This window comes from Electrophorus electricus, chromosome 1, assembly GCF_013358815.1.
Source record: "Electrophorus electricus isolate fEleEle1 chromosome 1, fEleEle1.pri, whole genome shotgun sequence".
NCBI lineage: Eukaryota > Metazoa > Chordata > Actinopteri > Gymnotiformes > Gymnotidae > Electrophorus > Electrophorus electricus.
The window spans coordinates 34,837,646-34,861,299 of record NC_049535.1 but is presented as its reverse complement, the minus strand read 5'-3'; the positions used below and the strand labels follow the sequence as shown (position 1 = coordinate 34,861,299).

The 23,654-nt window shown below is 49.4% G+C and overlaps 1 protein-coding gene across 1 annotated transcript in view; it reads right to left on the bottom strand.

Moving 5' to 3' along the window:
- The window catches only part of asic2 (acid-sensing (proton-gated) ion channel 2), a 257,872-nt gene extending 236,546 nt beyond the window's left edge, over positions 1 to 21,326 (bottom strand). Inside the window, exons 1-2 of the mRNA XM_035529174.1 lie at positions 20,812 to 21,326; positions 18,259 to 18,873 (exon numbers count right to left, since the gene is read on the bottom strand). Coding sequence (XP_035385067.1) covers positions 18,259 to 18,861 — 603 coding nt within the window. The 5' untranslated portion in view covers positions 18,862 to 18,873; positions 20,812 to 21,326. The remainder of the gene's footprint in view (positions 1 to 18,258; positions 18,874 to 20,811) is intronic.
- Between the last annotated feature and the right edge of the window lie 2,328 nt (positions 21,327 to 23,654).

The following is a 23,654-nucleotide window of genomic DNA, read 5'->3' as shown; positions in this document are numbered from 1 at the left end:
TCCTTTTCCTGGTCGCTTATGCAAATTTACTCAGCATAAGATCAGGATAAGTGAACACAGGTACATAGTCATTTCACAGCCCAAGGTAACAGCGACGCATGGATGTGGCAGACCGGGAGTGATACCGTGGACTAGCGATCCGGCGTCCTGGACAGTGGAGAGTTGTTCTGCACTGAATGGACAGACGCTTGCTCGGTGGATGTGGGTGGAGCAGAAGTGTGTGCACACATGCTGGTGTACACTGTCTGGCAGAGAGAGACCCATTAACTGAGCAGGAATTAATAGCAGCTTGTGAGAAATGCAGTAATGACTGCAACCAACAACACTGCGGAGAGTAAACACCACCACCACATGTCTTTGGTGCTGCAGTCTTCCGGCTGCAGGAGGCAATTCCGTCTCAAAGCAGCCAGTCCATCTGCTCCACCTGTCTGCATGGCTGCAGCAGGCAGGGTCACGTCAGCTCGTGGTGCTGGGAAACGCCGCCCATGTGTTGGAGACATGACACGCATATCGCACAGACATCACACACAGACGCACACACTCAAACACCCATAAACATCCATAAACACCCATAAACACAGTGATGCAAATAAACACCAGACTGGCACCTCCCACCACCTTCCTCAGTCAGCCTGTGTCTGTGTGGCGGAGGGTGTTGACCTGAGACATCCTTCTCATGTCTCTGTGAATTAGAGTGAATGAGAACCTCCTTATACCAGATGAGTGAAGACAAGCTAATGTCCCCTGAAATGGCAGGACACACGGTCACGTGACACCCCCCCCCCATTACAACACCAGAACACCACCTCTACAACCCCAGAACACCACCTCTATTATACCAGAACACCACCTCTACAACACCAGAACACCACCTCTACAACCCCAGAACACCACCTCTATTATACCACAACACTACCACTACTACACCAGAACACCACCTCTATTATACCAGAACACCACCTCGACATCACCAGAACACCACCACAACACCAGAACACCACCTCTATTATACAAGAACACCACCACAACACCAGAACACCACCTCAACATCACCAGAACACCACCTCTATTATACCAGAACACCACCTCTACAACACCAGAACACCACGGCCACAACACCAGAACACCACCTCTATTATATCACAACACTACCACTACTACACCAGAACACCACCTCTATTATACCAGAACACCACCTCGACATCACCAGAACACCACCACAACACCAGAACACCACCTGTATTATACAAGAACACCACCACAACACCAGAACACCACCTCGACATCACCAGAACACCACCTCTATTATACCAGAACACCACCTCTATTATACCAGAACACCACCTCTAAAACACCAGAACACCACCTCTATTATACCAGAACACCACCTCTACAACACCAGAACACCACCTCTATTATACCAGAACACCACCTCTACAACACCAGAACACCACGGCCACAACACCAGAACACCACCTCTATTATATCACAACACTACCACTACTACACCAGAACACCACCTCTATTATACCAGAACACCACCTCTACAACCCCAGAACACCACCTCTATTATACCAGAACACCACCTCTACAACACCAGAACACCACCTCTATTATACCAGAACACCACCTCTACAACACCAGAACACCACCTCTATTATACCAGAACACCACGGCCACAACACCAGAACACCACCTCTATTATACCAGAACACCACCTCTATTATACCAGAACACCACCTCTACAACCCCAGAACACCACCTCTATTATACCAGAACACCACCTCTATTATATCACAACACTACCACTACTACACCAGAACACCACCTCTATTATACCAGAACACCACCTCTATTATACCAGAACACCACCTCTACAACACCAGAACACCACCTCTATTATACCAGAACACCACGGCCACAACACCAGAACACCACCTCTATATCACAACACTACCACTACTACACCAGAACACCACCTCTACAACACCAGAACACCACCTCTATTATACCAGAACACCACCACAACACCAGAACACCACCTCTATTATACAAGAACACCACCACAACACCAGAACACCACCTCGACATCACCAGAACACCACCTCTATTATACCAGAACACCACCTCTAAAACACCAGAACACCACCTCTATTATACCAGAACACCACCTCTACAACACCAGAACACCACCTCGACATCACCAGAACACCAGCTCTATTATACCAGAACACCACCTCTACAACACCAGAACACCACCTCTATTATACCAGAACACCACCTCTATTATACCAGAACACCACTTCTATTATACCAGAACACCACCTCTATTATATCACAACACTACCACTACTACACCAGAACACCACCTCTATTATACCAGAACACCACCTCTATTATATCACAACACTACCACTACAACACCAGAACACCACCTCTATTATACCAGAACACCACTTCTATTATACCAGAACACCACCTCTATTATATCACAACACTACCACTACTACACCAGAACACCACCTCTATTATACCAGAACACCACCTCGACATCACCAGAATACCACCACAACACCAGAACACCACCTCAACATCACCAGAACACCACCTCTATTATACCAGAACACCACCTCTATTATACCAGAACACCACCTCTAAAACACCAGAACACCACCTCTATTATACCAGAACACCACCTCTACAACACCAGAACACCACCTCTATTATACCAGAACACCACCTCTATTATACCAGAATACCACCTCTATTATACCAGAACACCACCTCTACAACACCAGAACACCACCTCTATTATACCAGAACACCACTTCTATTATACCAGAACACCACCTCTACAACACCAGAACACCACCTCTATTATACCAGAACACCACCTCTATTATACCAGAACACCACCTCTATTATACCAGAACATTATATTATACCTAGCTAACCTCAGTGTCCTAGCTAACTGTCATAACAGCCAGCCTGCTATCTTAGTACACTGTGTGAGAACCAACAGGTGCTTCTGGGAGCAGCTTGCTTTGTGAATAACCTTTGCTCCGTAACTCACATCTCCATTTCCTGTTTCCAGCCATCAACAATCATAACCTCGACAATCACAACCTCAAGAATCACATCCTAAGCTCTCACAACCTTTCCCCCTGGGATTAATAAAGTGATCAATCGTTCCATCCATCCATCCATCCATCCAGTATCAGTTTTTGGATAAAGGCAAAATTATGTTGCTGTAGCTTTAGCCCAGTTGAAGTGAAACCTGCATGTTAGTTGAGCCGTACACACCCTACGGAACTATTAAAGTTATGCAGAGGTGTTCTGTTCACACCAAGCATTGCTTTCTGGATTTTGAATTCTGGTTGTGGTGGCGGCAGCATTAATATGCTGTCACGGTGGGCGAAAAGTAGCTAAATTCAGATGAACTTTCAGAAGGTCTTAATGCTTCCTGAATAAGGAACGACAGAGAGGAACCGACTACGTCTGTCAGCACAAGCTGACAGGAGCTGTGGTTAGTCCAGGTGCAGTCTTGTGCAGTCACGTCCCTGGGGAACAGATCAGGCCTTTGAATTAGGATACAAGACAGGACGTGTTCCCACAAACAGATAAAACCTTCACTCAGCACCCATCAAGAACAGCCCACAGCAGTTTAGGAGGCTGAAACCTCCTGGAACTGAACTGGGAGAGGCCATCTCACTTCAGATTCACTTCAGATTCAGAGTCGAGCTGTGAAATTGAACCTGAACTTGTCAGAAGTCATTGACATTATCATTTTCCATCAGGTCAGTTGCAGGCTGCAAGCACCGCGACTCTGTATGGAATAGTCCTCACTACTGAGGTCAGGTGTGCCCCCCACCCCCGGGGTGCAGATATCACTCCCCTTGAACAGCTCCCATGTTTCTCTGCTTTTCCTAATATCGTCAGCAGGGGCTCAGTTGTGATCTTTAAACTTGATTTTCACTGCACCTCTGATCATTTATTTCAGAGAGTAAGTGTGTGTGAGTGAGTGAGTGTGTAGCCTCTCTGTCTGGAGAGGAGCCGCTGGATGCTGAGATCATTACATTTGAAAAGTCACCACAGGAGACCTGCCACTGGACACACTTCTTCTTCTCCCCCCCAAACGTCACACTCTCTATTAATCTTCCCTCACTCTCTCACTCTCCTCATCTCCCCGTTAAGCCGGCTCACTGAAATATCCACACCACCTCCTTCCCACTCCCACAGCTGAAGCAGGATTTCTCTCTGTGTCGCTGCTGCACGTCTAGTGTGAGGTAAACAGCACAAAGCTGCTCTTGATCAGGGAGCGGCACCTTCACATCCACCCACGGTGCACTGCGGCATCGCTTCAAAGGAGGCCGTGGAGGCACGCTCCTCCAGTCTCAGCGGCTGTATCGATTCGTGCACAGAGGTGACACTTTCTGTTCCGCCTTCAATTCAGGGGCTCTCATAACGATCTTCTCTGAAATACAGAACTCTCTGCCAGAGAGAAACTAAAACTCCCTTATAAAACAGCACTTCCTGTACTCTTTTCCCCATGTGAACACGGTAGCAAAACTTTCATATTTTCCTGTTTTGACCTCACAAAAATATCTATAAAACCCCCCCGACACACACACTGAGACTCCGGGACCCGCACGCTTGTAAAGCACAAAGCAAAGCCTAATTTACAGGATTAAAGCAGGCGCGTGCGTGTAAATGAAAAGGATGGAGCGTGAAAACCGCGAACAGAACCGTGAGAAACTAGCAACAACCCCAACACGGATCTGAGGAGGGTCAGGCCCTGCCTACAGCGCGCCAGTCGGGAAGATGATGACGACACAAAGCCCATATAAATGTCACCTCATAACCATCACAGTGCGATGGTACCGCCTGTGCACGCTCTGGCAGGGCGTTCTGTGCGAATCGTTCACAGGTTTCGACCATGTGCGCGGAATCGGTAGGAGGGATTCTTTGAGCGCGCCAATTGAGTACATATGATTCGCACGAGGGCCCCATGGAACGGTGATGCTCATTCTGCCAGCTCCGACGCTCTTCGGTAACACGCTCGGGGCATCTGCGCGGGAACGGTGTTGTACAGCATCTGTCGGAGGAGCTGTGCGCAGCGTCTCGGGGTGGCTGCTACGTTTACAACCATACGTTGGTTCCTCGTGTCGGTACCGGCGCACTTCTGTTGCTGGTTATCTGGAACATGTTTCAGTAAAGATTTTATGTTTATTTGTGCGTGTTGTTTTTGTTGTTGATGTTTGTTTGTTTGTTCCTTTGTATGTGTGTGTGTGTGTGTGTGTGTGTGTGTGTGTGCGTGCGTGCGTGTGTGTGTGTGTGTGCGTGCACGCATCGAGACTCACCCGTGCATGTTTAACGGACCTTGACCCCTCGGGTAGCAGCCCCACTAAAGCTCCTGCTGTGGTAGGTAGCTCTCGCGCTACCCAAACACTACTCCAGTCACATTACCCACGTGTCCTCTCTCAGACCTGCTGTGGTAGGTAGCTCTCGCGCTACCCAAACACTACTCCAGTCACATTACCCACGTGTCCTCTCTCAGACCTGCTGTGGTAGGTAGCTCTCGCGCTACCCAAACACTACTCCAGTCACATTACCCACGTGTCCTCGCTCAGACCTGCTGTGGTAGGTAGCTCTCGCGCTACCCAAACACTACTCCAGTCACATTTCCCACTTGTCCTCGCTCAGACCTGCTGTGGTAGGTAGCTCTCGCACTACCCAAACACTACTCCAGTCACATTACCCACGTGTCCTCGCTCAGACCTGCTGTGGTAGGTAGCTCTCGCGCTCCCCAAACACTACTCCAGTCACATTACCCACGTGTCCTCGCTCAGACCTGCTGTGGTAGGTAGCTCTCGCACTACCCAAACACTACTCCAGTCACATTACCCACGTGTCCTCGCTCAGACCTGCTGTGGTAGGTAGCTCTCGCGCTCCCCAAACACTACTCCAGTCACATTACCCACGTGTCCTCGCTCAGACCTGCTGTGGTAGGTAGCTCTCGTGCTACCCAAACACTACTCCAGTCACATTTCCCACTTGTCCTCGCTCAGACCTGCTGTGGTAGGTAGCTCTCGCACTACCCAAACACTACTCCAGTCACATTTCCCACGTGTCCACGCTCAGACCTGCTGTGGTAGGTAGCTCTCGCGCTACCCAAACACTACTCCAGTCACATTACCCACGTGTCCTCGCTCAGACCTGCTGTGGTAGGTAGCTCTCGCGCTCCCCAAACACTACTCCAGTCACATTACCCACGTGTCCTCGCTCAGACCTGCTGTGGTAGGTAGCTCTCGTGCTACCCAAACACTACTCCAGTCACATTTCCCACTTGTCCTCGCTCAGACCTGCTGTGGTAGGTAGCTCTCGCACTACCCAAACACTACTCCAGTCACATTTCCCACGTGTCCTCGCTCAGACCTGCTGTGGTAGGTAGCTCTCGCGCTACCCAAACACTACTCCAGTCACATTACCCACGTGTCCTCGCTCAGACCTGCTGTGGTAGGTAGCTCTCGCGCTACCCAAACACTACTCCAGTCACATTACCCACGTGTCCTCGCTCAGACCTGCTGTGGTAGGTAGCTCTCGCGCTCCCCAAACACTACTCCAGTCACATTTCCCACGTGTCCTCGCTCAGACCTGCTGTGGTAGGTAGCTCTCGCGCTACCCAAACACTACTCCAGTCACATTACCCACGTGTCCTCGCTCAGACCTGCTGTGGTAGGTAGCTCTCGCGCTCCCCAAACACTACTCCAGTCACATTACCCACGTGTCCTCGCTCAGACCTGCTGTGGTAGGTAGCTCTCGCGCTCCCCAAACACTACTCCAGTCACATTTCCCACGTGTCCTCGCTCAGACCTGCTGTGGTAGGTAGCTCTCGCGCTACCCAAACACTACTCCAGTCACATTACCCACGTGTCCTCGCTCAGACCTGCTGTGGTAGGTAGCTCTCGCACTACCCAAACACTACTCCAGTCACATTACCCACGTGTCCTCGCTCAGACCTGCTGTGGTAGGTAGCTCTCGCGCTCCCCAAACACTACTCCAGTCACATTACCCACGTGTCCTCGCTCAGACCTGCTGTGGTAGGTAGCTCTCGCACTACCCAAACACTACTCCAGTCACATTACCCACGTGTCCTCGCTCAGACCTGCTGTGGTAGGTAGCTCTCGCGCTCCCCAAACACTACTCCAGTCACATTACCCACGTGTCCTCGCTCAGACCTGCTGTGGTAGGTAGCTCTCGTGCTACCCAAACACTACTCCAGTCACATTTCCCACTTGTCCTCGCTCAGACCTGCTGTGGTAGGTAGCTCTCGCACTACCCAAACACTACTCCAGTCACATTTCCCACGTGTCCTCGCTCAGACCTGCTGTGGTAGGTAGCTCTCGCGCTACCCAAACACTACTCCAGTCACATTACCCACGTGTCCTCGCTCAGACCTGCTGTGGTAGGTAGCTCTCGCGCTCCCCAAACACTACTCCAGTCACATTACCCACGTGTCCTCGCTCAGACCTGCTGTGGTAGGTAGCTCTCGTGCTACCCAAACACTACTCCAGTCACATTTCCCACTTGTCCTCGCTCAGACCTGCTGTGGTAGGTAGCTCTCGCACTACCCAAACACTACTCCAGTCACATTTCCCACGTGTCCTCGCTCAGACCTGCTGTGGTAGGTAGCTCTCGCGCTACCCAAACACTACTCCAGTCACATTACCCACGTGTCCTCGCTCAGACCTGCTGTGGTAGGTAGCTCTCGCGCTACCCAAACACTACTCCAGTCACATTACCCACGTGTCCTCGCTCAGACCTGCTGTGGTAGGTAGCTCTCGCGCTCCCCAAACACTACTCCAGTCACATTTCCCACGTGTCCTCGCTCAGACCTGCTGTGGTAGGTAGCTCTCGCGCTCCCCAAACACTACTCCAGTCACATTTCCCACGTGTCCTCGCTCAGACCTGCTGTGGTAGGTAGCTCTCGCGCTCCCCAAACACTACTCCAGTCACATTACCCACGTGTCCTCGCTCAGACCTGCTGTGGTAGGTAGCTCTCGCGCTCCCCAAACACTACTCCAGTCACATTTCCCACGTGTCCTCGCTCAGACCTGCTGTGGTAGGTAGCTCTCGCGCTACCCAAACACTACTCCAGTCACATTACCCACGTGTCCTCGCTCAGACCTGCTGTGGTAGGTAGCTCTCGTGCTACCCAAACACTACTCCAGTCACATTTCCCACTTAACTAAAAATAAGCCCGCGTGCGGCGCCCTTGTCCCCGTGGTGAAGTGGGCTAGTCTGCAGCTCCCATTAGGCCTTTAAAAGGACCATAAATCAGCAGCGCTACAGAAACGCCGCTACGTCTGTGGTAAAACACGCCACGGGCGCACTAGCAGCAAGGGCCACGTACTTCAGCGCGAGCTAGAGATGTTTAGAGAACAAATCGTGAGCGCGAGAAACATGCATGTGGGCACACGCACACACAGCTGTAATCATGGTCCACTATACCTCCTGAGCTCGCCACCCCTCTGCCCTTCCGCCTTTACCTTAGCCTCCTCCCCTCTCCTCCCCTCCCTCTCTCCTCTCCTCCCCTCTCCTCTCCTCCCCTCCCTCTCTCCTTTCTTCCCATCCCCTTTGCTCTTCTCCTCCATCTCTCCTCTCCTCTCCTCCATCTCTCCTCTCCTCCCCTCTCCTCCTCTCCCCTCTCCTCCCTCTCTCCTCTCCTCCCCTCCCCTCTCATCTCTTCCATCTCTCCTCCATCTCTCCTCTCCTCTCCTCCCCTGCCCTCTCCTCCCTCTCCTCTCCTCCCCTCTCCTCTCCTCCCCTCCCCTCTCCTCCATCTCTCCTCCATCTCTCCTCTCCTCCCCTCCCCTCTCCTCCATCTCTCCTCTCTTCTCTTCCATCTCTCCTCCATCTCTCCTCTCCTCCCCTCCCCTCTCCTCTCTTCCATCTCTCCTCTCTTCTCTTCCATCTCTCCCCCATCTCTCCTCCCCTCCCCTCCCCTCTCCTCTCTTCCATCTCTCCTCTCTTCTCTTCCATCTCTCCTCATCTCTCCTCCCCTCCCCTCTCCTCTCTTCCATCTCTCCTCTCCTCCCCTCCCCTCCCCTCTCTTCTCTTCCATCTCTCCTCCATCTCTCCTCTCCTCCCCTCTCCTTCATCTCTCCTCTCTTCTCTTCCATCTCTCCTCTCCTCCCCTCCTCTCCCCTCTCCTCCTCTCCTCCTCTCCTCTCCTCCCCCACTATCAACACACATCATCCCTTTCACCGAGATCCATTTGCAGGCAGCATCTGGCGTACCAGGGCCAGAGTGACGAGGCCCTAAGAGCAGGCAGCATGCCAGAGAGTCTCTAAAGGGAGCACATCCACCCCCAGACGGCGCTGGCAGATGATGTCACACACGGGCAAGGAGATGTGGAAGAGAGAAGACAGCTGCTATAGGCGCCGGGATGCCCAGATCGGAAGGCAAGAGGAAAATCGGATCTGTGAAGATATTTCTGGGAGACGCCTGGTACTGTAGACAGTGAAGACTCATGGAAGGATCCATCAGAGAATTAGACCAGTCCGTTCAAACAGACGTGTGTGAGAGGTCTCCACAAGAGAAGGGATGCTGGGTGAAGTGTGTATTGATTTCTGATATTCAGAGTGTGTAGCCTGCGAAAGGTACATGTCGGACAGGAGTGAATGTGTGTGTGTGTGTGTGTGTGTGTGTGTGTGTGTGTGTGTGTGTGTGTGAGAAAGAGACGGCTGAGGAGGCACTGAACCTGGAAACAAGAGCCTGACTTACACACACTGCCTAGAGTACAAGCAACATTACAAAACACAGTTTACAGATTTCACAACACATGCAGTATTTTCAAATGACTAATATAATTTCTCTTCATAATATCACTATTCAGTAAAGTTTCTACTGACATTCTCTCAAATTCCATAAATCTGACAATGTTTATTATTCCTTCTGGTTTAAGAATTGCATTTAGTCTAAATCTAGAGCTAGAGCATCTAGAGCTAGTACATCTAGAGCTGGTGCATCTAGAGCAAGTACATCTAGAGCTAGTACATCTAGAGCTAGTACATCTACAGCTGGTGCATCTAGAGCAAGTACATCTAGAGCTAGTACATCTACAGCTAGTACATCTAGAGCTAGAACATCTAGAGCTAGTGCATCTAGTACATCTAAACTTAGTACATTACCGCTAGTACATCTAGTACTGGTACAGCTACAGATAGTTCATCTAGAACTGGTACAGCTACAGATAGTTCATCTAGAGGTTATTTATGAGGTAATGTATGAAAGAGGCAAATGTAGACATGCAACAGTTGTGCAGAGAACAACAAAGACCTGAGTGGAGAGGGCTGGTAGCCTACAGTACACCTGTACAGGTAGCCTACAGTACACCTGTAGTGTGTATAGATACAGCATTACATTACACCAGTACACCTGTAGTGTGTATAGATACAGCATTACATTACTCCAGTACACCTGTAGTGTGTATAGATACAGCATTACATTACTCCAGTACACCTGTAGTGTGTATAGATACATCATTACATTACTCCAGTACACCTGTAGTGGTGTATAGATACATCATTACATTACTCCAGTACACCTGTAGTGGTGTATAGATACATCATTACATTACTCCAGTACACCTGTAGTGTGTATAGATACATCATTACATTACTCCAGTATACCTGTAGTGTATAGTCACAACTACAGTACACCTGTAGTGTGTATAGATACATCATTACATTATTCCAGTACACCTGTAGTGTGTATAGATACATCATTACATTACTCCAGTACACCTGTAGTGTATAGTCACAACTACAGTACACCTGTAGTGTGTATAGATACATCATTACAATACTCCAGTACACCTGTAGTGTATAATCACAACTACAGTACACCTGTAGTGTGTATAGATACATCATTACATTATTCCATTACACCTGTAGTGTGTATAGATACATCATTACATTACTCCAGTACACCTGTAGTGTATAGTCACAACTACAGTACACCTGTAGTGTGTATAGATACATTATTACAATACTCCAGTATACCTGTAGTGTATAATCACAACTACAGTACACCTGTAGTGTGTATAGATACATCATTACATTATTCCAGTACACCTGTAGTGTGTATAGTTACAGCTCAGTGTACGTATGAACATCAACTCTGTATGGAAAGAAGCTTTTAATAAAAGCACATTTTAAAATAAGCGTTACATTGTTAAAGATAAAATGCATGTAAGCACATGAGTTCTGATTTCTGTAAATATGATTTGTGACAGCATGTCTTATAAAAAGCACCAGTCAAAACAATTTGAATTGAAGTGAATAAAGAAAATTCAAAGTAAAATAGTAAGAGAAATATAATATTAATTAAATTAATGTAAAACCTTAAGGAAAAAATCTTACAGTAAAAGTGAACAGCAGAAGATCTGACAAACTGAACTCTGAGCATGTCGGAGCTGACAGAAACCTTGGAGAGTTCCAGAACGTTAGGGTACAGTAACTATACGCAGGAATATTACACATGCAGGGAAGGGATGTGTTACAACGATATTAAGCGCTGATATTAAGCTCCGAGTGTGTCGACACATCAGCCAGCAGTATTGTAAACAAGGCTCTGCGTAGGAAATGTCCTTTAAACTATTGTGTAGCGGTGTGTAGCGCCGTGTAGCGGTGTGTAGCGGTGTGTAGCGCCGTGTAGCGGTGCACGGAGGACCGGGAGCGTGAGGCTAGCCCATCGCTTTGATCTCAGCATGGTTAGACACCAGCTAATATATACCATCACTGTGATGACGAGGGTTCGGCCAGGTCTCAAGTACACTCGCTTACACACACACACACACACACACACACACACACATCTACCTACACACACACACACTCACCTACTCATATGCACCTATACACACACACACATATATATGCACCTATACACACACACACATATATATGCACCTATACACACACACACATATATATGCACCTATACACACACACACATATATGCACCTATACACACACACACACACACACACACACACACACACACACACACACACACACACACACTCACCTACACATATGCACCTATACACACACACACACACACACACACATATATATATGCACCTATACACACACACACACACACACACACATCTACCTACACACACACACACACACACACACTCACCTACTCATATGCACCTATACACACACACACATATATATGCACCTATACACACACACACATATATATGCACCTATACACACACACACATATATATGCACCTATACACACACACACATATATATGCACCTATACACACACACACACACACACACACACACACACACACATCTACCTACACACACACACACACACACACACACTCACCTACTCATATGCACCTATACACACACACACATATATATGCACCTATACACACACACACATATATATGCACCTATACACACACACACATATATATGCACCTATACACACACACACACACACACACACACACACACACACACACACACACTCACCTACACATATGCACCTATACACACACACACACACTCACCTACACATATGCACCTATACACACACACACACACACACACACACACACATATATATGCACCTATACACACACACACACACACACACACACATCTACCTACACACACACACACACACACACTCACCTACTCATATGCACCTATACACACACACACATATATATGCACCTATACACACACACACATATATATGCACCTATACACACACACATATATATGCACCTATACACACACACACACACACACACACACACATATATATATGCACCTATACACACACACACACACACACACACATCTACCTACACACACACACACACACACACACACACTCACCTACTCATATGCACCTATACACACACACACATATATATGCACCTATACACACACACACATATATATGCACCTATACACACACACACATATATATGCACCTATACACACACACACATATATATGCACCTATACACACACACACACACACACACACACACACACACATCTACCTACACACACACACACACACACACACACTCACCTACTCATATGCACCTATACACACACACACATATATATGCACCTATACACACACACACATATATATGCACCTATACACACACACACATATATATGCACCTATACACACACACACACACACACACACACACACACACACACACACTCACCTACACATATGCACCTATACACACACACACACACTCACCTACACATATGCACCTATACACACACACACACACACACACACACACACACATATATATGCACCTATACACACACACACACACACACACACACATCTACCTACACACACACACACACACACACACTCACCTACTCATATGCACCTATACACACACACACATATATATGCACCTATACACACACACACATATATATGCACCTATACACACACACATATATATGCACCTATACACACACACACACACACACACACACACACACACACTCACCTACACATATGCACCTATACACACACACACACACACACACACACACATATATATGCACCTATACACACACACACACACACACACACATCTACCTACACACACACACACTCACCTACACATATGCACCTATACACACACACACACACACACACACACACACACACACACACACACACACACACACAAAGAGAGCTCTGGGCACATACAGCCACTCTATCTTCTACATCACATCATGACAATAGTCCCAAAGAGGGCCATTTTGCTCCACACGCTGCAGCTTAGCTGCCTGTCTCTCCTCTCCTGAGTCTGTTGCCTGCCACGCTACACTCCTCCCTGTGTTCCGCCACAGCCATTATTATTAATATCCATGCTTTTGCCATTTCCTTCTGCATTCACTGCACAACTAACTGAATGTTTGTATTTCACCTTCACTTTACCTGTTAGATTGTAAATAGTGAATGATCAGAATGATTGGATACCTTACACTTGCACAAGACATCCATATCTTTGTATCTTAATTCTATTACATGTCTTATTTTTATACATTGTATATTATATACACACACACAATGTATAAAAATACATTGGGGGAGGGATCTATCTATCTATCTATCTATCTATCTATCTATCTATCTATCTATCTATCTATCTATCTATCTATCTATCTATCTATCTATCTATCTATCTATCTATCTATCTATCTATCTATCTATCTATCTATCTATCTATCTATCTATCTATCTATCTGCTATCTATTGATCTATCTATCTCTGCCCTGCTTTTCTGGCCTCACCTTGGAAACACTCCCCAGAAACACAAGTCGACTGTAAAGAGTTCGTCGCAGAGCTTAGTCGGTGGAGTGGCCTACCATGCCTAAGATGTAAACCACAAAGATGTAAACAACACGGGGAAAAGGAAGAAGTGCTAGAAAACAGCACAAGGCCATGAAGGCTGTGATCACTAATCCCATAATTCCCCTGGAGCTCACATCCTGTCACACGGCAGTCCTCGGAGCCTCCATGGGGACTTCATAGCAGGTTCACAGACATTTCTCTCTTCTCGCTTACTGGTCAGTTACATATTACACGTTTACGTCAAGTGGAATCAAAACAGAGTTGTGTAAGAAAGAAAAAGTTCAATCTATAGTATAGTATAATAGAATCAGGACTCTATTTTTTGGACATGAGTGAAATGTTTGCCATTTCCTTGACCTGCGCAGAGTGGAAGTTACAGAAGGTGGTGTGGTGGCGGAATACACCGTCTGCAGGTGCGTTCAGGTGTCCACGTGAGGGTGTCATCCAGTCGCAACGCTAAAATGTGTCTGTCGAAGCAAGATTATTGTTCCTGTCACTGTGATGAGAACAACATTTATATTTTACATTATTGGGATGTGATTACGTAAATTATATAATTTTCCATGCGGAATGACACGCCAACTGTGTGATTCACATTTGATAGTCAAAACAGAATTGCTTTTCGCTACGAAAAAATAAACTGGATTTTGAGTGCCGCTCCACCGGCCTTGCCGCGGGCGCTTTTATTTCTGTGCGCCAAATTCACCGCCGCAATAAATGCGCTCGCGTCCTACAGCGTTAGTGAAACACGGCGAAGGTGGCACGCTTGGGAGCCTGACTGTGTTTAACAGAGTAAACAGTTATTTTCTGCGGCTACTGCAGGCAGGCACGCGGGGTGGACCGGCGACGAGCAAAACTACACTCATAGCCCGCGCGACAACGCACGGATCAAAACGCCGCACTGATTGTCGGTCGCGCAGCCCGCGCGGGTTCACGCCGGGGCTCCGGCGAAGTTGGAGCGAAGGAAAAAAAAAAAAAGGGGGGGGACCAATCTGAGAGAGAGAGAATGAATCAGCTGTTCGGGGATAACACAAACGGAGCGTGATAATTCACCGCGTTTACACCCTCCGGCTTCAACAGCTCGAGACCGCCGGGATCACCCGATGTTCACGGAGTCACGTTGAACAAATCCGCGCCGCCTTTCCTGCCTGCGTGTACGCTTAGCACCAAGACCAGCATGACCTGCTGCATACAGACCAGTTCAAAGCATCCACACGCTGACCTAGTCGTTAACGTCTCACTCTTCGTTTCAGTGACAACACATTAGCAGGAAATACGTGTAGTTCTCGTGTGTAATTGTGATGTACACAGTTGGTAGTGCTGCATCGCCCCAAAAGGCATTTGGTAATAGAGACCTTCTGCAAATGTCCCCTGAAGGACTTCAGTGACTGCAGACTGTGTGAGAAAACAGCTGTTCTTACCACCTGTTCTCAGATCAGCCACACTGCAGCACAGGCCACAGCGATCTGTTCTCTTAGCACAGGGCGTCTGTTCTCAGGTCAGCTACACTGCAGCACAGGCCACAGCGATCTGTTCTCTTAGCACAGGGCGTCTGTTCTCAGGTCAGCTACACTGCAGCACAGGCCACAGCGATCTGTTCTCTTAGCACAGGGCGTCTGTTCTCAGGTCAGCTACACTGCAGCACAGGCCACAGCAGTCTGGACACAGTACGTCGGCAGCAGACATACCAGAATGTCACCCATAGAGATGCACCAGATGCGGACAGGGAGACGTGTATAGAGACACACCGACATCAGACACAGAAGGAGAGACACTGACATTAGACACACACAGGGTTTGCAGCAGAGCGCAAACAGCCAGGCTTCTGATATCTGGTCGGGGGGTAGAGCATGCACGCACACACATACACACACACCATGCAGGCACTCACTCACTCACTCACACACACACACACACACACACTTATCTTAAAAGTGTTGATCTTCAATGTGGACCACAACACACAACCATTTCGCATCCCCCCTCGTCTCCAGGGACTCTGGATGAACTGTGCCTGACACAATCAAAGTGCACACGTCTGATGTCAGTCTATGTCACTGTCTAACACACTGTCTGACGTTATGACTGACATTTCCAGAGTGTCTACACTAATTCACTAGTAAGCGCTGACACATATGAAATCAATGCAGAAGGCTCATTCCAGGTTAAATGTTTACACGTCCAATATTGAAGCTACTTCAAGCCCAAACGTGCTTTGAGCCACATTGGTTCCGCAGGCCGGTTTTAAGGATTTCAGGAGCGGTAATAACTGCCTAGATAAGCATGGGTTTCTTCACTGAGAACACCTCGCTGAAACCTGCAGCAGATAAAAGAACCCAGATCCTGTTTCCTGATTTGGAGGTGCTGGTCTGTGTCACATGGAGCTCAGGAGACACACACACACACAGCTGAGTGTCCCAGGAGAGGACACACACAGCTGAGCATCTCAGGAGAGGACACACACACACACAGCTGAGAGTCTCAGGAGAGGACACACACACACACAGCTGAGAGTCTCAGGAGAGGGCACACACACACACAGCTAAGAGTCCCAGAAGAGGACACACACACAGGTCTGTCTGTATTCTGCCTCTCCCACTGTGGGACCTTCCAATCTTAAATCAAATCTTAAATCTGGCTGCCAGATTTAATGCTGCAGATTTATTTCTGCATTAGAAACCTTTAACACAACAATGTTGCAAAGCCACACCCACTGGCAGCTGATTGGCTATTAAACAGAAGACTGATGGGGGAATGATGGCCGACTGAAGGTAGTCGGCAGGTGTGAACTGTAGGACGTCCCATTACATCTCATCTCGCGGGACGTACAGCTACGTCTCACCCCACACTCACCCTGCAGGACGTACAGCTACGTCTCACCCCGCACTCACCCTGCAGGACGTACAGCTACATCTCACCCTGCAGGACGTGCAGCTACGTCTCACCCCGCACTCACCCTGCAGGACGTGCAGCTACGTCTCACCCCGCACTCACCCTGCAGGACGTGCAGCTACGTCTCACCCCGCACTCACCCTGCAGGACGTACAGCTACGTCTCACCCTGCAGGACGTACAGCTACGTCTCACCCTGCAGGACGTACAGCTACGTCTCACCCTGCAGGACGTACAGCTACGTCTCACCCCGCACTCACCCTGCAGGACGTACAGCTACGTCTCACCCCTGCACTCACCCTGCAGGACGTACAGCTACGTCTCACCCCGCACTCACCCTGCAGGACGTACAACTACGTCTCACCCCGCACTCACCCTGCAGGACGTACAGCTACATCTCACCCCGCACTCACCCTGCAGGACGTACAGCTACGTCTCACCCCGCACTCACCCTGCAGGACGTACAGCTACGTCTCACCCTGCAGGACGTACAGCTACGTCTCACCCCGCACTCACCCTGCAGGACGTACAGCTACGTCTCACCCCGCATGTTTTTCTTACATTTCTTTGCTTACAGTTTTCCAAAACCTGAAAATAAAGTGTTCCTGAGGTTATGGGACAGGGATTCTGGAAACACAGCCAACTCAAAGACTCCAGAGTTCCACATCATCAGAACATTCCGACCGCATCGCCACGGCAACAACACCTCATCAAGCCCAGGCCATCTGGTTTTGCCCTCCCCAACACTGGCAACATATGAATCCAACATCATCAAAGCCCTCGGGAAAAATCTCCCCCGTTGCTATGGTGTGTTTCTCCCAGTGAGCAAGGGCTGCACATACTGGTTCCAGTCCACAGCGAGTCAAACGCGTCAGTGCACCTGCGGGACCCGGTGCGGCCCGGCAGGTCGACTCACCGTCCTGAAGTCGCGGGAGCTGCACTCCTGGCCCTGATAACGACAGTAGAGCATCATGTCCTGCAGGTCGTGTCCGACACGCTCGGCAAACTCCCGCATGCTGAAGGGGCGTGGCCGGAAGTCGCTGAAGTTGGTGCGCTCTGCCAGTGAGGCCAGCACGGCCGGTTCGGCCAGGTGCGGCTCCGGAACCTGCATGTGCACGTCAAGCAGGGCCAGCAGCTCGCCAGCGTGGTACAGGTCGTTGCGGGTCAGGCGCGTGAAGCGGTAGGTGTTGAGGTTGCACACGGTGACAGCGGGAAAGACGAGGCTGGCCGAGGCCACGGCGTCCACGCTGGTGACGTGCGGGTAGGACAGGAAGTGGCCAAGGCGCTCGGCGCTCTCGAAGCCCAGCAGCGCCAGGCAGACCAGCAGGGCGGCACCCCATAGCAGGCGGCGGGCCGGCGAGCGGCGGGACGAGGGGCGCGGGAACACCAGACGCAGGCCGTGCAGGCTGCTGCCCTGGGCGAAGGAATGCCAGGACGACGGCACCACCAGAACACCTGTGCCCACGCTGTCCGTCTCACCACTGAGCCCACTGTCTGTGCCATCCTTCAGGTCCATCATCAGCACACACACCTGCAGAGAGGAGAACACACACCTGTCAGTACTCACACACACACACACCATAACCCATCCTACACCCAACACTCTCTCTACATCGTGCCACACACACACACACACACACCTCCATCGCTGTCAGTGCCGATCAGCACAAGCAGCAGTCATGCGCCACACACACACGCACACATCCCAAAAGCCCCCTGAAACACGTGGACATGTGACGGAATGACAGCCATGCCGGACGCTGACGTGCGCTCGGAAAACGTTCCGTTACATGTGACGGTGGTGGAGCAGAGAGAAGCAGAGACACGATAACTGCGGTAACACAGCCAAGATGTGAAGACGTGTGAGAGACAGACAGACAAAAACAGGGAGAGAGACAGATGGACAGAAACAGAAGGAGAAGGACTTAGACAGCCAAAACCCTAAACAGCCCTGAGGGTTTCTGTACATGCCTTTACACACACAGAACACACAGCTGATGAGACTACACAGCAACAGAGAGGATGTTCACACAGAGACAGAGAGGATGTTCACACAGAGACAGAGAGGAAGTTCACACAGCAACAGAGGGGAAGTTCACAGAGACAGAGAGGAAGTTCACACAGAGACAGAGAGGATGTTCACACAGAGACAGAGAGGATGTTCACAGAGACAGAGAGGATGTTCACACAGAGACAGAGAGGATGTTCACACAGAGACAGAGAGGAAGTTCACACAGAGACAGAGAGGATGTTCACACAGAGACAGAGAGGAAGTTCACACAGAGACAGAGAGGAAGTTCACAGAGACAGAGAGGATGTTCACACAGAGACAGAGAGGATGTTCACAGAGACAGAGAGGAAGTTCACACAGAGACAGAGAGGAAGTTCACACAGAGACAGAGAGGATGTTCACACAGAGACAGAGAGGATGTTCACACAGAGACAGAGAGGATGTTCACACAGAGACAGAGAGGAAGTTCACACAGCAACAGAGGGGAAGTTCACAGAGACAGAGAGGAAGTTCACACAGAGACAGAGAGGAAGTTCACACAGAGACAGAGAGGAAGTTCGCACAGAGACAGAGAGGAAGTTCGCACAGAGACAGAGAGGATGTTCACACAGAGACAGAGAGGAAGTTCACACAGAGACAGAGAGGATGTTCACAGAGACAGAGAGGAAGTTCACACAGAGACAGAGAGGATGTTCACACAGAGACAGAGAGGATGTTCACAGAGACAGAGAGGAGGTTCACAGAGACAGAGAGGATGTTCACAGAGACAGGAAGTTTACAGAGACAGAGAGGATGTTCACAGAGACAGGAAGTTTACAGAGACAGAGAGGAAGAGGTAGTTTAAAGAGAGCATATGAAGTAAAAGCCCCACTCTCCCTATAAATAAACACCAGGAGACCTAGAAATACACACAGACACGAGAACAGTCAGTAGGGAATGAGCCAGAGAGATTTTGCTCCAGAGGAGCAGGGAGAACAGAGAGATGAGTAGGAAGAGAAACACACACTGCTCCAGGAACCTGTCCTCCCAGGAACCTGTCCTCCCAGGAACCTGTCCTCCTAGGAACCTGTCCTCCCAGGAACCTGTCCTCCCAGGAACCTGTCCTCCTAGGAACCTGTCCTCCCAGGAACCTGTCCTCCCAGCCGCGACGACGCACACCACCACCCCCTCTCTCCCCCCATCATACTCGTACTCTCTCTCTCTCTCCCTAGATATATATATATATATAAATTATGCTTATACTCACACTCTATCATACTCGTACTCTCTCTCTCATTCTGACCTTTACCAAACGTTAAAAGCCCGAGGACGGTCTTGCCTTACACCAGAAGGTAAAGGAGAGAGGAAATATGACTGTATAAACTTGCTCACACCTCAAACTTAGTCCTGCCACAAAACCACACACACACACACACACACACACACACACTCTGGTCAGCCAATGACAACTCTAAGCACCTCACGTGCAGCCTAACGACACCACATCCAGGCGTGCGTGCGTGTCTGGCACGGGTGTGTGGGTGTGTAGGAGAGCGAGAGAAGCAACGCTGATCCTCAGTGTGTGCGCGATGATGTCGGGAGCGCTCCGAATCACAATGCCTCCCCGTTCTCGTCCAGACAGACGAAATCGCTCGCCGTCCTCCTCGTCCTGACGCCACGTTCACGCCGACAGCAGCCGACTGAGAGCCGGTACAGACGAGAGCTGTGCACACACACACACACACACACACACACACACACACAGCGCTGTTCACCCTCGCCTTCTCTCACACTCTGCGAGCCGTTTACTCCAGTCTGCCTCTGTGTTGCCTTCTCTCCTTCTCTCTCTCTCTCTCTCCCTCCTTCTCCGCAGGCTGGTCCGCACGTGCGAGAACTCCACACCTCCCGATCCACACGCCGGTGTGAGGAGACAAAACACGTACAGCTGAGAATGTTCAGAGAGGAGGAAAAGAAGAGAGTCGCAAAGGAGAGCAGAGGAGGAGAGAGAGAGAGAGAGAGAGAGAGAGAGAGAGCAAACGTGAGGGAGCAAGAGATGGGGAGAATGTGTGCGGTTAACAGTGTGTGGTTAAGAGGGTGTGGTTGACTGTGTTTGGTAATGTGTTGTTAACAGTGTGTGGTTAACAGTGTGTGGTTAAGAGGGTGTGGTTGACTGTGTGTTTGGTAGTGTGTTGTTAACAGTGTGTGGTTGACAACCATCAATCAGAAATCCCAAGTCATGTGCCAACCAGTATGTATCACGTATGTGTGTGTGTTTTACTTCTGTGTTACAAACAGTAAGAGGTACAAACGCATCTAAAGATATAAAGAAGATAAAAGAGAGGAAAAAACATTCGAGAGAAATGAGAGAGGGAGAGAGAGGGAGAGAGAAAAAGAAACAGGCAGTAGGGTAGTTTAGGTATAGGGCAGAGTGTAGGGTATAGGGCTAGAGTATGGGGGTTAGGGTATAAGGGTAGATTATGGGGGTTAGGGTATGAGGGTAGATTACGGGGTAGGGTATGAGGGTAGATAACGGGGTAGGGTATGAGGGTAGATTATGGGGGTTAGGGTATGAGGGTAGATTACGGGGTAGGGTATGAGGGTAGATTATGGGGTAGGGTATGAGGGTAGATAATGGGGTAGGGTATGGGGCTAGAGTATGGGGGGTTAGGGTATGAGGGTAGATTATGGGGTAGGGTATGAGGGTAGATTATGGGGTAGGGTATGAGGGTAGATAACGGGGTAGGGTATGAGGGTAGATTACGGGGTAGGGTATGAGGGTAGATTATGGGGTAGGGTATGAGGGTAGATAACGGGGTAGGGTATGAGGGTAGATTATGGGGGTTAGGGTATGAGGGTAGATTATGGGGTAGGGTATGAGGGTAGATTACGGGGTAGGGTATGAGGGTAGATTATGGGGTAAGGTATGAGGGTAGATAATGGGGTAGGGTATGAGGGTAGATAACGGGGTAGGGTATGGGGCTAGAGTATGGGGGTTAGGGTATGAGGGTAGATTACGGGGTAGGGTATGAGGGTAGATTATGGGGTAAGGTATGAGGGTAGATAATGGGGTAGGGTATGAGGGTAGATAACGGGGTAGGGTACGGGGCTAGAGTATGGGGGTTAGGGTATGAGGGTAGATTATGGGGTAGGGTATGAGGGTAGATAACGGGGTAGGGTATGGGGCTAGAGTATGGGGGTTAGGGTATGAGGGTAGATTATGGGGGTTAGGGTATGAGGGTAGATTATGGGGTAAGGTATGAGGGTAGATAACAGGGTAGGGTATGGGGCTAGAGTATGGGGGTTAGGGTATGAGGGTAGATTACAGGGTAGGGTATGGGGCTAGAGTATGGGGGTTAGGGTATGAGGGTAGATTATGGGGTAGGGTATGAGGGTAGATAACGGGGTAGGGTATGAGGGTAGATTATGGGGTAAGGTATGAGGGTAGATAATGGGGTAGGGTATGAGGGTAGATAACGGGGTAGGGTACGGGGCTAGAGTATGGGGGTTAGGGTATGAGGGTATATTACGGGGTAGGGTATGAGGGTAGATAACGGGGTAGGGTATGGGGCTAGAGTATGGAGGTTAGGGTATGAGGGTAGATTACGGGGTAGGGTATGGGGCTAGAGTATGGGGGTTAGGGTATGAGGGTAGATTACGGGGTAGGGTATGGGGCTAGAGTATGGGGGTTAGGGTATGAGGGTAGATTACGGGGTAGGGTATGGGGCTAGAGTATGGGGGTTAGGGTATGAGGGTAGATTACGGGGTAGGGTATGGGGCTAGAGTATGGGGGTTAGGGTATGAGGGTAGATAACGGGGTAGGGTATGAGGGTAGATTATGGGGTAGGGTATGAGGGTAGATTACGGGGTAGGGTATGAGGGTAGATTATGGGGTAAGGTATGAGGGTAGATAATGGGGTAGGGTATGAGGGTAGATAACGGGGTAGGGTATGGGGCTAGAGTATGGGGGTTAGGGTATGAGGGTAGATTACGGGGTAGGGTATGAGGGTAGATTATGGGGTAAGGTATGAGGGTAGATAATGGGGTAGGGTATGAGGGTAGATAACGGGGTAGGGTACGGGGCTAGAGTATGGGGGTTAGGGTATGAGGGTAGATTATGGGGTAGGGTATGAGGGTAGATAACGGGGTAGGGTATGGGGCTAGAGTATGGGGGTTAGGGTATGAGGGTAGATTATGGGGGTTAGGGTATGAGGGTAGATTATGGGGTAAGGTATGAGGGTAGATAACAGGGTAGGGTATGGGGCTAGAGTATGGGGGTTAGGGTATGAGGGTAGATTACGGGGTAGGGTATGGGGCTAGAGTAT